The sequence below is a fragment of the Akebia trifoliata genome, chromosome 3 (genome assembly GCF_017979445.1).
Source record: "Akebia trifoliata isolate Shusen 1 chromosome 3, ASM1797944v1, whole genome shotgun sequence".
Lineage (NCBI taxonomy): Eukaryota > Viridiplantae > Streptophyta > Magnoliopsida > Ranunculales > Lardizabalaceae > Akebia > Akebia trifoliata.
The window spans coordinates 59,054,915-59,069,597 of record NC_141377.1 but is presented as its reverse complement, the minus strand read 5'-3'; the positions used below and the strand labels follow the sequence as shown (position 1 = coordinate 59,069,597).

General features: G+C 34.0%; 1 protein-coding gene across 1 annotated transcript; it reads right to left on the bottom strand.

Moving 5' to 3' along the window:
* Positions 1 to 12,378: 12,378 nt before the first annotated feature.
* LOC147408432 (B3 domain-containing protein Os03g0120900-like) lies at positions 12,379 to 14,416 on the bottom strand. The gene has a single exon (XM_086437456.1). It carries the CDS (start codon positions 13,931 to 13,933, stop codon positions 12,698 to 12,700), a length of 1,236 nt encoding a protein of 411 aa, XP_086293582.1. The 5' UTR covers positions 13,934 to 14,416; the 3' UTR covers positions 12,379 to 12,697.
* Between the last annotated feature and the right edge of the window lie 267 nt (positions 14,417 to 14,683).

Genomic DNA, 14,683 nt, shown 5'->3' with positions numbered 1-14,683 from the left:
ACGTTAGACTGTACGTCCTTACGGGTCAAGCTTACCAAACTCGCGGTATTCTTCGGGAGAAAATAAATTTCTTACAAAAAATATTCAGAAAAATGGATTTACTTTTTTAAGACAATGTTTACTGCTTGATTAAGCTTGGAAAAATATCATAAGATGATAATATCAAGTGGGAGTTATTTTCTTGTGACGTCCAAAAATAGAGAGAAGAGGATCGAATATACAAGTGATAACTCAGATAAATTTAGCTCGTCACCCATTGAAAATCAAACCAACGGGTAATAGCAAGGAAACACACAACTCCTTCAAAAGTTAAAGTGCTAAACTTTATTCAAATTTATTAGACCAAAAACAATTACAACTACGAATACCGAAGCCAAGATGTTGAACCAAAAGCAAAAAAAAAAAAAAAAAAAAAAAGTCAAGATTGGTTAATTTTTATTTTTCCAACCAATTCAGACGCCCTTGAGTGTTTTGCCCAATTCTGTTTGGTGGACTTTAAACTTGTGGACCTATTTGGGTTGGGTCTATGGATCTATGTAGCGCTCCAAAGTCATCTTCTTACATCCGTAAAAGAAAAAAAATCACTCTTAAAAAGATTATTTTATTATGGAAATGTGCAATTGTACCCCTGCAATTTGCGACGGCATTTGGTTCGGATTATAGACTTTTATTTTTGCTCATAATCGAATTCTAAAATCCAATGCGTTTGGTTTGCTCAATTTTATTTATTTTTATAATCAGAAATGAAGAAAAAAATAAATAAAGAATTTGAAACAGCTCTCAACCTTTTTTCTTTAAATCAAGGTATCTGACCTCTTAGAACACCCGATTAATCCTCAGGGTACATACAAGCAGTCACCTCTCCACACTCATTAAGTAATTCTTTAAGAAAAATCATTGAAGATGACCACAAAGGGGGTTCGAACTCAAGACCTCAAAATGCTACATATGGTTTTGGTCACCTCACCAACCCTTTGGGGGTTAAACCGCTCTCAACTTTTTTTCTCTTAATTCTCATGCACACACAATCCAGCTGTGGCATTTTGGGTTCAAGGGCTTGCTTGGAACATGCAAATCTTTTTCAATTGTAATATATTTTTGAAATACATCTAATAATAATAAATTTTGATATAAAAATTACAAAATCATCATAATTCTTTTAGGCTTCCCTCTTAACTATATAATTTTCTCGAAAACTAATAAATAAATAAAAACTTGATTTTTTCTCCCAAAAACCCTTTGTCTACAATCTCTAAGCTAAATATTTTCTACTCTCGTCTATTTCCGTTCCGTCGTCAGGGTCCACTTAGTCTCATGACGCAGTTCTACGTGCTCGATATCAAGGCAACCTTCAACCTATTGCTCGGAAGACCTTGGCTTCATCAAGTTAGGGCAATCTCTTCGACATAACAATCTCAAGATGTGTAAATGGGTAAAATTATCCATATAACTTTTCAGAAATAGTATTTGTCAAATGAGATTTTGATTAAAAATCAATTTTTAGAAACAAAGTAGCCAAATAAGATTGGATTCTGGAAATAAATTTATAACAATCGATAATCAGAATAGAGAATCAGGCTCTACCATCTATAAACCAAACGCTCCTAAATGTTTTTGACAAGTTGATTCGACAAGTTGGTTACCTTGAGTTCTAGGATCTAGTCACCTCAAAATCCAATTACCTTGAGTTTTGGGTTGACTTGATGAATATTAAAACTATGGACCAAGTAAGGAAGCTAAATAAATGAAGATTGTAGTACACACATTACATGGAATAAGCTAGTGGGCTGTATCCATTAGGTATTCAAACTATAATATGTGGGTTGTGGTGGAATTATCCACACCCACATTAAATGAAAGAAGAAAGGGTCTTAGTATCATAGCTCACATCCTCTCTCTCTCATGAGAAAGAAACTGCTTTAAATTAAATTCCACTGTTTCTGGGTATCACCTGCCACCACGCAAAGTTGTTATTGCCCAGAAGAAAATTAATATTAGCTTTTTTTTTTAAATCTGAACTCTGCAGTTCTAGAATCAGAACGAACTCAAAAAGAAAAAAAAAAGAATTAATTATATCAGATTTTTGTTCTTTTCTACATCATCTCTAAAATCAGATAGACTAAATGAGTCCAATTTATCTTATCCATTGATTTAGGTCTCTATGATGAGGATTAAAGAAGGAAGATGAGGTGTGTAAACTGTGAAGTCCACAATACTAGTAGCAGTTTTTTGTTGACTTTTGTTCGCAGTTTCTGTGGTTTTACTTAACTTTTAGTAGAAAAGAATGTAAAACGCGTGCTTATCTATTCTACTCCAATCTGTCTCGTAGTAGTTAGTAGGCTGCCGCTGCACTTTTGCATGGACCACGTTTCATATTTCTATGCATTAAATTACGTCCTTTTTTTCCTCTTGGTTGATAACGTCTTCGTTCTTATCATGTCACGTGTCACGAGTCACGACTCAATAATAGGGGTACAACTTGCTTCGGTTTGGGTTCAAATTGAAACTGATATCAGTTCCACTAAACAAAAACCAGAATCCAACCGAATTGCACAACTGAACTAATTCAGGTCAGTTTAATTTGGATGGATTCAGTTATATTGGTTGCCAATATCGTATAGAGTCGAGATCCCATACACAGTGTACCGTTTCTATAGTAAGGAACGGGGCCCACATGACATAATTTTGATTAGGAAACAATTGCATTGGGCTGAGGTGTTTTAAACACCGACTAAGTAGGCACCTATCCTATTTCCTATTTTATAGGAACGGGACACTGTGTTGGATCCTGAGTCTACCCTATAAACAAAGGTGGAGTCAAGATTTTGCCCATATGAAGGCATTTAAGATTTTAAAAAAAAAAATTTGAGGACAACTAAGAGTGGATTTGTTTGGGGGGCAATAACAGTGGATTTTTTATCGATCGCTAATATATATGTCACAATAACTCATTAGTGTATAGACTTTGAAAATTCTTGCCCTCATTGTAAATCTGCCCTTACCTATAAACCGAGCATGCTTGGAAGCAACATATTTTTTAATGAAATAAATAAGTAATAAATACTTTATATGATTAGTCATTAATCTATGTCGTGATTCTAAGGCAGCAAACACAATAAGAGAGAGAGAGATGAGAGTCTAATTCTTTTAGGAGTTTCCAATTTTAATCTGAATATCCTTTTGGATGAATGATCTGAAATAGTTCATAATAAATTAGTATTTATTTATTAATTTTATATGGATTTGGTCCTATACAAGCCTTAAATTGAGAATCGAACCAAATCAATTAGTTCTATAATTTCTTAATTCAGAATCGAACTGCAAGTTGTTGCAAACTAGCCCCAAGTTGTGGGTTTGGTTCTTTATTTGAACCAGACCAAGTTACCCTCCTACTCGGTGACCCCTTAATAATTTTTTTACTTAAAAATATTAAATTATATGATATACAATTTTTTTGAATTTAAAAGTAATTTATTTATCAAAAATACTTTATAGGCAAGAAAATTTCCTAATCGTACCTCCTTGTGGCATCCAAAAATATAATCGGATGCCACACTTGGTAGGGTACAAAATTTTAAGAACTTTAAATGAATGATAATTAAAAATGATAAATTTTTATTATTGGATTTAAATTTTAAATTTGGGAGTTCAGTGTAAAAAAAACTTTGATTAGGCAAGATAAAGTTTTCTTTATAAATTTTGTTTTAGTATAGGGTCTAGATCAATTTGGCAATTCATGTGGGCCCAGCACGCCTTATTAAGCACCTCTAGCCTGACTATTTTTTTTAATTATTATATAATAATAATTATTGATAAGCCTAAGCTAGTGTGGCACCTGCCTGCTAGCGTAACTATATATTTATCTACTAAGGAATGCTACGACCACACTCCTCCCAGAAGTGTTGTCGTAACTCTCTTGTTCTTCCCTACACAGGATGCATTCACGTTTGGACAATACATCTCTTATATACCTTATGTTTTTAAATCGGTGGCATACCCCTTGACATCACTCTACCCTTGTCAATTAATGTAAAATGACCTAAAAATCCTTGATTTTACTTTTCAAAATATGTTATGTTCAACCACTTGAATAAAATGGCGATGTTGTCAATCAGTTTCAAAACTTAAAAAACTCTACTTGATAATCATCGTCAAATATCCAGTTTTGTGGCAGTAGATGATAATTAGACATCCCCCCAAGTCTGGATTAGAAACGATCTGTTATCCAAAAACTTAGAAAAACATCAATAACCCACCCTTGAGGACTACCTGGTCCTGAATCTGAGAAGACTTCAGATCCCGAAGTCTAGCAGTATAAGATGGTCTTGTTTATTTGTTTTGTTGAGGAGGCATGCAAGCAATGGAATGACTTGGACTTCTATCATTTCTTGGGGGTAGATTTGATCAGCTTGTCAGCTTTAAGTAACTATGAAAAATACTCCTTGGATGATTTCATGAACCATTTGACTAAACATCAATTTTTGAAGGAAAAAATGACATCCAAAGTGTAATTTTCAAGGGTAGGGGAATGGCACCAAAAAGTATGAGACTTTAGACATCGATTTCTCAAAAATCGATGTCTAAAAACCACCTTATATGCACATTTTTTTCATCCAAAGAATAGACAATGGTTTTTTTTTTTACTATAGACATCATTTTAAAGTAATGTTTGAAGTCTTTTTTTTAGTAAAATTAGTTTTCTTAGTGAAGAAGATTGGATCTACCCATGGGCGTAGGCATTGTTGCTAAATCACATAAATCTTGGTATTCTTCGTTTAGTTCTTTATTTTCTTTGCTATTTTTTCTTTATTGTATTGAATATGTATTTCCAAATTTACAACAATATATTGTTAGGTGCTGGATTTTTACCAAGAACTTGTAAAGTGTAGAAGATTTTCCAAGATCTATGGAGAAGACCTAAGGATAAATTGGTTAAAAATAAATGTTTACAACTCTGCAAAAGGGAGCCCCAATGAGGGGAGGTACCATCAGGGACATCCATGAAAAGTTAATCAAAGCAGCTTCATGATTCCTCAAAATAGGCTCAAATAAATATGGCCGAGTGTAGAGTGTTAGTGAAAGGCCTGGACTTAACAAATCTAGTCGGATTAAACGTTATAATTGAAACTGATTCCATGCTCTTAGTTTGAACAATGCAAATCTTCCTTGGAGAACAAATTTTATTTCTTCATCTAATACTATATACTTTTCCAAACTCATCATGGAAAACTAAGTATATCTGACGAGAATGTTGAAGTATGGTTCAAAAACAATTAGGCCCGATCCAAGTATGTGTGTGTATTTTGAGTTGGTTGAAAGTAATCTTGGGTTGAGTTTGTAACTTATGTAAGTGACCCACTTATGTAGTGTTTTTAAAAGGGATTTTGTTTTCTTTTATTGTAAGAAGAGTAACTTCAAGTCTAAATCTTTTATTGAAAAGAGAGTAGAAAAAGAGAGAAAATCCAAGAGATGAGAGGTTTAGAAAGATTGAGATCTAGAAGAAGATGAAGTTAAGTAATAAAGGTGATTCCTTATATTGATTTGCTTCGTTTTCTTCATAGTGAAATCGAGCTCCAACGCTCATACCTCCGTGGACGTAGCCTTTGGGTGAATCACGTAAAATCTCGTGTTGTGAGTATTGTGTTCTTACTCTTTTCTTTGTGTGATTGTTTATCTTCTTTGCATTTGCTACTATTAGTTGAGTTATCCTTCATTGCCATTATTAAATAAGGTCTTGGAAGGTGTGGCATACAAAGTATTTGGTAAAATACACAATAGGCATTTGATCAAATTACCATGTGAGCTTTACAAAAGTGTTCACATACACAACAAAGGTAATATAGTTGCAAATGCATTAACAAACTATGGAGTTGAGACAAAATCATCAACTAATTTTAGAGGTCTACCATCTTCAAAATGTTATATGGGAGATCACTTAATATTGCCTGACTCTTTGAATTGTAAATTAAGGGACTTGTCCCTCTGTATTCTCTTTTTTTCCTTTAGCATACTCTTTACTTACTAAGCAAAGGAAAAAAGACACAAATGGGGAAAATTTTATGCAATCAAAGAATGTACTCTAGAACGATATAATGAATTGGTGTCATAACGCCTAGGGACATAGCAAGTTATGCGGTGAACGTTGTCAATGTTTCTTGACTTTCCTTGTGTTCTTCCAATTTTGAGTTTTTATTTATTTATTTATGATATTTCATTTTATTATGGTAACTAGTAACAAATTTATTATGTTGTTACTATCATAGTTAAGGGAAATAAAAAATATATTTTCTAAATAAGAAATCTACAAAAACAAAAAATGTCCTTTCTTAAAATATTAAAAATTTGTAAATTAAGATATAAATATTACATTAAATAAGTATTTTGTTAACTCAAAATTCCTAAAAAATGAAATTTATTTTATGAATAGTTCTTATAAAAATTATCTGTAAAATAAATTAAGTTAACTAAACAAGCCTCTCTTCTTTAAAAAATAAAATCTATATATTTTTTATTATTTCAAGTACATCATTGTAGTTACAATTCTCTCATTTTTACTAAAAGATAAATAAATATCAACATATTCAAAAAATGTAGAAATAACTCTAATAAAGCAATAAATTTACTTAAAAGTCGATTGAGCTAGTTTAGATAAGTTCATTTATTGTTCATGACAGAATACAAATCCAATTAGAATGATGTACACCAAATCATGAACAATAGAGATTTTATAAAGTGTGCGAGAAAAAAGATAGAAATTACATGTATGAATGAGTGGATGTGGATCTGATGATTGGATCCTCATCGGATAGATACCAAATCGACCCTAATTCAACCCAGAACCGATCCGTTGACAGTCCCATGAATGACATAACTATGAGCTACTGTTTCTTTCCAGTTTTGGGGTGTACTAATACTGGTGATGATACTGTACAGCTCTTTTGGGTGAAAAGTGTGAAGGGCACAGAGATCGATGGACAGGATTGAAAGTAACCCATCTTATTTAAATTTCTATAAAGTCTAGAAATGGCGAAAAGGTGGGTCTGGTGTGCAAGTTTCTGACTCCATGCAAGGAAAGCTGCGTAAAAAGAGTACGTTTTCGTTACTGTTGTCTTTCTTGATTCCTTATCGTACGCACACTTAACCCACTATCCTACACTGACCCTACTTTAATTATAATAATATATGCATCCGCAATGATTGGAGGACCCCCATCATCTTTAGGATCCATCTTATCACCATCAATCTGTCGCTTGATGATGATCACTTCTTCTTTCACAGGCATCGAAAGCGATGTCGTGCGAACATGCCACGTCGAATACTCTGAATCATTAACTTTATTTAATGTTGTTGGAACCTCCTTTTGGTCTCTCTATATGTCCATTGGATTTTAAAAAATATTTAAATCTGATTGGTGATTTGATTATTTCTTTATATATATATATATTAAAGAGATTCTATTGTCAAACCAACTTTTGCTTATGCCACCCCAATTCATTTGTAAATCACCAAATTAAAAATTAGCACACTAATGTGGTGGCACTAGCAAAAGTTGGTGTGGCACATTATGTGAAAAAAAAGGTAAGTTCATGTCAAATTCGATCAAATTTAATTCTTTTTTCATGTAGTATTTAAAAGAGTTACATCGAATTTACCCATTTTTTCACATAGTTGCAATATAAGCTCTCTATTATTATTAGGGTGGTTTAGACATAAACTCAACTTTATATGTAAACTTGGTCTTGCTCATAGATTTTTTTACTAAAATGCAGCTTGGATGACCATGCAAGAAATTAATTTGTATCAGGTACATAATATAACACAAGATATAATTAGTACAAGAGATTCCGAAAGAGTATTGTTAACTACTTCTTTATTAAATGCCAAAAGTATGAGCTCTATCATGCTCTGCAATCTCATCATCATCAAAGCTTTATCCCAAAGATCAATTTTTGTTGACTAAACGAATCATGTTCTTCAATTCAACTTTTTTGTGAACAATAAGACAATTTTAGAAAATTGGATTTGAACTATGGGGCAATGGTGCTAAGGATGCAACCATGGACTTTGTTTTTCCTTTTTTTTTTTTTTTTTTTTTGTCAACAATGTAAATCATGAATTGTGTGTACTAGATTTCCTCAAATAACTTTGGCCATGGTTTCGTAAAAGTATTATATTGGGGGTTTTAAAAGAAAAAAAAACAAAAATATAGGGGACTTTCTTTTCTGAATAAAACTGATATTTGATGGGTAAAGAAAGAAAAGAGAAACATTAATAACAAAGATTATCCTTTGTCTTTAAAGTTATAATGGTCCCCTATTAGGGGTAGAATTGAGATGGGTTATGAATGCAAAGAGGGAGGGGCAAACACACAAGCTTTTTTATGGAGGTGAGCTGGTTAGGGACCATACTACTTTTTAATTGATACTTTAATGAAAACTAGGGATACTTTAATGCTTTAAAATAGGGAAAGCCTTTCAACTAGGATGCAGTTGGGATCGCTATTTTTATGAAAAGAAATATATCAAATGTATTGCTTATGGAAGTTACTAAGTTGAAGGAATTATAAGGTAATTTGAATTCCAAGAGGAAGTTAAGTTAAATTATTGAATTTTTGACATTTACCACATTGTCATGTTTCGCCTCAAAATACAAAATGGCACTTGGTATAAAGAATTAGAATTTAGATCAAGTATAAAGTCGAGTCCAAGGGTTAAGTCGGAGTTAGGCTCAAAGACACTTTCTGTATGTCTTAGAGTTGGACACAGTATGTACCAACAACTGAGCCCTAGAATTAAACGTGTACATCCAGTGTGTGAGTGGCGTATCGGATTAAGGAAGGGAAGGACTAAATAACCCTAAGCAAAAAAAATTAAGAAACAAGGGGAGAAGAATAAAATAAATAAATAAATAAAAGATATACAATTTCCTATCGTAATAATTTCTGTTGTATTATGAGTGATTTGGGCATCGGAGTGCTTTTGTAGGTACACCTTAACGTTAAGTAAACTCAAAATCAAGAAAATGGCAACAATCTAGACTCAAATGCAAATCTCGAGATACTTTGCGAATCTTTTGCATCCACACATTTGCTACAATGAAGATTAAGTAAACTACCAATCTCTTTGCATTGCTTTAATTTCCAGCAGTTGGAAGAGTTTCCAGCAGGATTGAACAATTTGGTAATGTTTGCTTATAAACATTAGGAGGAAAGAAAAAAAAAAAAAAACCAATGTGGGAGTGATATTTCATCTTTTTAAGCTTTTACTTTTTTCCCTCTTTTGGAAAGAGTACTGTTTACAAAAAAATAACAATGTCACTCGAGGATGACCCAATTGGACCAGACACCATAATGCTTCTTCCTAAAATGTTCTTCCTCCCTCAGCACTCGCGCTAATCACTGTGCTTATTTTACTCATAAAATGTACTAATCACTGTGCTTATTTCCCATTATTCATTTGTACTTTAGGAACAAAATTTATAAAACAAAAAACAAAATCCTTGAATGGCATGATACACATTTAATCTTTGCTAGAAATCATCCAAAAGATTGACTGCCAAGTCTTAATTATGAGTTCGGTTAGAATTGAAGATTTTGAATCTTCATTTGGTGGTGGAAGAGATTTTAGCACAAATGATGGATACATGTGAACATCAGCAGGTGTTTTCCATGATTCTGCTAGTTGGATGACCATGATCCACATTTCATTTCACACACCAACAGCCATGAGACTAATTTATTAAGATTTAATTTCACCAATATACGTAGTGATGCTAGAAAAAACTGGAGGCCAGATCTAGTCAGTCCGTAGAATATGCTACCATTTAAGTTATATTAGACTTGTTATTCCAGAAGGGTTAAGAAAAGGAGAGAAAAATATAGAAGAAAGATTTTTTCTTCCATTGAAGGGAACAAAGAGTGTTTGTTCGTCTCGTTTTCAAGTTTTTATCTTCTTCATTTCTGCGTATAGTGAACTGGTTGAATCTCTGTGGACATAGTCCACATAAATCTCCATTTTATATGTGTGTGTGTTCCCAATTATGAAGTGTTCCGTAGACCCAAATTGAGAAATGAGAAGCAATCAGATTAGCTGATTAGGTTTTGTGGACATAAAATCGAAGAAAGGCACCATGGGAACTTAGGGACATAAATTATGAGGAACCAGTACTTATGCAAAGAAACATTTTTAATGAATGCTTTAAGATATCCAAGTATGTACATCTTACACAAAGGAAATTGCACCATTGCATAAGAACTACATACAATAATTCCATAAGGGAGAAGTAAAACGGAGTGAAGATTCATGGTAAACACTGCCTTTTTAGTAATTCATTCAAATGAACAAGCAGGAGCTACGTAACTGAAACCAAATTCGCAAACATAAGAGCAGATAAATATAATTACAAAGAAAATACTATAGTCTCAAACGAAACGTGAGGCTGAGAGGGTGGATATTCCTAGGGATTCCATATCCCTAAGAAACCTGTACTTGTCACTAGGAAACCAATATTGTGTTTCCTCCAATCTCTGCTATAACATTTGCAAACGTCGTTTGAAGTTATAAAAGTACTAATTATAATGGACTCTTTATAGTTCAAGAAAATGGGATTGGTTGGGCCAAAGCAACTATTGTGCCATATCTAATCAGATGATATACGATGTGTTTTATTTTTTGCTAGGCAAACAAGATTAATGGGTGAAGGCAGGTTTTGAACCTAGGTCATGATGTCAACACTCACAGACTTGAACCAAATTAGCGAGCACAGGCACGTTGATGTTCGATATATTTTTTTACTTCTCATTTGAACAAATTAAAAACCCTATGATCCATCAATGAGATGGGCATGGGATGTTATAGCTCTACAGGTGGAATGCACCCTACATATATCTTCGAATACAATAGTTTAATGCTTGAACATATAATTTTTGCCAATTCTGTTAGCAAAGTTAGACAATCTGAGCAGTATGGTTACAGTAACAATAAAGCTTCAGTGATAATATAATGAAAAGTTACCTCTCTTATCTCACTTTAGTGTACATGCCAAATAAAGAGAATTTCTTTTAGGATTTTTCTAATCTCAAAACATGGTTGATGCACTGCATCAAACTTATGGCTGAGATGGGAGGAAAAATGCAGGTTTTCTTAGTTCAGTTTCCTATGGATGATTTTCACAAGAGGGAATATTTTTTCCTTTCTTTTATTCCCATTTTAATGAATTTTTGGTATTTTGAGTGATTCTAATAGAAAAACTTATTGACAATTTTGGATGGTTAACAAAACAACTATGAAGGATTGACATACAGATTTTTTATTTTTGAAATTTAAAGGCGGGTTAGGCAGACCCCCAAACCAGAAAGAAACTGCACTCTTTCATAGGTACAAATAGAAGAATCCTAATAGAAGAGAACCCTAATTAATAATATTCCATTCTTGATCTTTCCTAATGAAAAAACTTGCCATTATTTAACTCTTTCCTTTCATTACCTTTCCTTGTTTCATCCTTATATGCAATTTTCTTTAGTAAAATAAATTGAACAGGTTTTTTTTTGGTATCCTTTCTTATACTTATGATTGTCCTTATGTGGGACATAGTACATTACTAATTTTTTCTTTAATTTATTTCTTTGTTCAGTAACAGCACTAGTTATTGATTCTCAAATAAATTACAACGACCCTTAGAAGGACTAAAATAGAATAAAATAATTTAGTATAACTACCGATCGTAATCCAGTAAGACATCATTTTCTTTATATATATAAGGCAAGCAAGGGGGATTAGTGATTAGTAATTAATAGGTGAAGGTGGATTTTGAACTCATGTTGCGATATGAAGACTCTCAAGCCAAAAAAAAAAACAAAAAGAAAAAAAATCTCAGAGTACCCTACTCTTCATCATGAAATATGATATGTTGTACATCGTATTACAATGCATCATTATCTATTTTTCTAATAGTACTTAATAAAATCATATTACAGTTAAGTCTATAATTGAGATTGATATAGCAACAAAAACATAATTTATGGAGTTGATAAAATATGTACAGAAGCAATCACCATCTCCACAATGTTGAATCCTAAAGCACTTGAAATGAATATTATTAGTTTAACGTAATATACCAACAGAGTGGTTCATGAAAGACATTAAACAAAGCACTGACTTGTTAGACACCTTCAAGAGTAACTAAGCTCAGTGTACGAAGCCTGCCCATTTAAGGGAAACTGTTTTCCATTAAGAGCTTTATGTGCAGCGATTCTAAATGAGAACTAGCGATAAAGAGATGGTGGGAAGAAGAAGAGACAACAACAACTACCTACCATGGTAATATATAAAAACAAAATAGTAAGAGATGTTCCTGCACATTTAAGAACGAGAGAGAGAGAGATGAACAAAGTTTTTCCAAACTAATTCAATGGTGACAATGCCATAGAGATACATTTTGGAGAAGTCAGGATATCAAAATGGAAATTTTGAAATGATGGGCATAATATTTTGATATATCTATCTATATATGCTTATACACAATTAAAAGATAGCAGATGGATATGGTGTGGCATCTCTCTTGTCTCTATCTCAAAAACCTAGACCTTCAACCAACCCATGTACCAAAAGAGAAAAATTAACATAAAACACTTGTCTTCCATATCATTTAAAATTCTTCTTGCTCAGTTTCCATGGCAATTGGGTAAGAATTCGTCGTCTCAGATGTCTAAATCTAGCGATAAGGATTGTTTCCCTTCCTTCGGAAGCTCGATTGGCATTGTGGGTATCGAAGCACCATTGTAGAGCCTTAATTGTAGAGGAAGATGAGAAGGGGGAAACTGATGAGGTGAGTGAGAAGCAATTGTTGTATGTTGCACCGTCTTCGAGGATAATACATCGCAATTGGGGGTCTCTGATGATATGGGACACTCTAGGTTTACTCCAAACAGCCTAAGTCTTTTGGCTGCAACCTTACCATGGACCACAGGCACGGAGTCGAAAACCATGGGCAGATTCCCACCCTGTGGCAGTACCCCAACCTGTTGTGGACCTGATGATGATCTTAGATAATAAAATGATCCTGGACTAGGGTTAACCACATTGTAACCATAGGTGGTACCATTGTAACTAGTCTGGTTGTGATGGTATTGGTGATGATGATCATAATTCAGCTGTGACATGGATGCAGACATTGTTGGTTGTAAGAATAGTCCTCCCCCCCATGGGCCAGACCGAGGCAAGGGAATCGGTAGAGATGGCAATGTCGAACGGTCTGGTAGTTGGTGCCTCCAGTCGATGTAAAGATGGTCTTTACCCAATTCACCAGCCCCACGCTCAAATGACACAACATCACCGGCATATAGCTTCTTCTCCTTCACGAAGCGGCTCCATCCTTTCGTCATCACATAGCTTTGGCTACTATTCCAGTAAGAGTATCGGAATCGCCATGGCTTCCCGCACCGATCTTCAAAATTCAACAGTAGTCCCTTCTCATTTGTTGATGAATCCAAGGGGAAGTACTTTTCGGCGTGCTGCTTAGGTATAACAAGGCGATTGAGCTTACCAACATCGCTTGGTGTCACAACCTTATCGAACATGTGTTCTCTCTCAATGCATACTACATCGCCACCGCCACGATCAGATTCGACTTGTCTGTTGTTGTTGTCGTTATGCCTTGACGACAAGTCCATTAACTCAGGTTTTGGGCTGAAATTTGTAACAGCCTTACCGGTGGCAAACTTCACCGTATCTTGATCATAAGACCGCATGGCCTCTTCATCGTAGATTTGAGATCCCCATGGCTGGTTCGTATGAGAAATGACACCTTTGTACTGAGAAGAAGAGTGATAGGAAGAAGAAGAAGAAGAAGAAGAGAAAGGGAGCTTGCCCATATTTCCATTCATCTCCTCCTCTTCATCCTCACAACACACTCCTCTTCTTTGTAAAGACTCCATGAATTTTTTTTTTTTTTTTTTTTAATCTTTTAAAAGGATAATACGAAGAAGAAGAAAAAAAAAGTGGTTCTAACAGCTATTAGAACAGCTCACCTGTGATATTGTTCTCTTGGTCTAGATTTCTTCAAATCTCCCAAGACTCAGATGAACCACAAGAGATCTCTCATTACAATAACGGTCGGTGCCTTCTTCTTTGACCTAGAAGAGTTAGACCCATAACAAGACAAGCCATGAGAGAGATTCAAAATTAGTGGGTTTTCTTGTTGACCTTGTAGACATAGAACTTGAGATAGATAGAGGAGAGAAATATAAGCTTCTCAAGGATTGTGAGATTTTCTCTCTCTCTCTCTCTCTTTTCCTCCTTTAAGAGAATAAGAAAGAAGAAGGATGAGAGAAGAGGAGCTTTATACATAGGGCCCATGAATTATCTGGTTGGGCTCATGTGAGTATGTCCTTTCTTCATTTTGGGTATCTGTATTTCCTTATAGATAAAGATAATACCCAAAAAGCCAGTTGTTCTACAGAGGATGAGATTTTTTATAAATAAATAATTAATAAATTTCCAATTTTTTTTTTTTTTCCATTACAAAAGAGTTGTTAAGGACTTAAAAAAAAAGGTTTTAATTTGCTAAGCAGGGTTTTGACTTTGAAGTCATTTGCTCTTGTACTTGCCTGGTGGTGGGAAAAGGTGGGGAGGGGATGGTGAAGTATACCAACCAGTATCATCCTATGGTAATGATTATAATAATA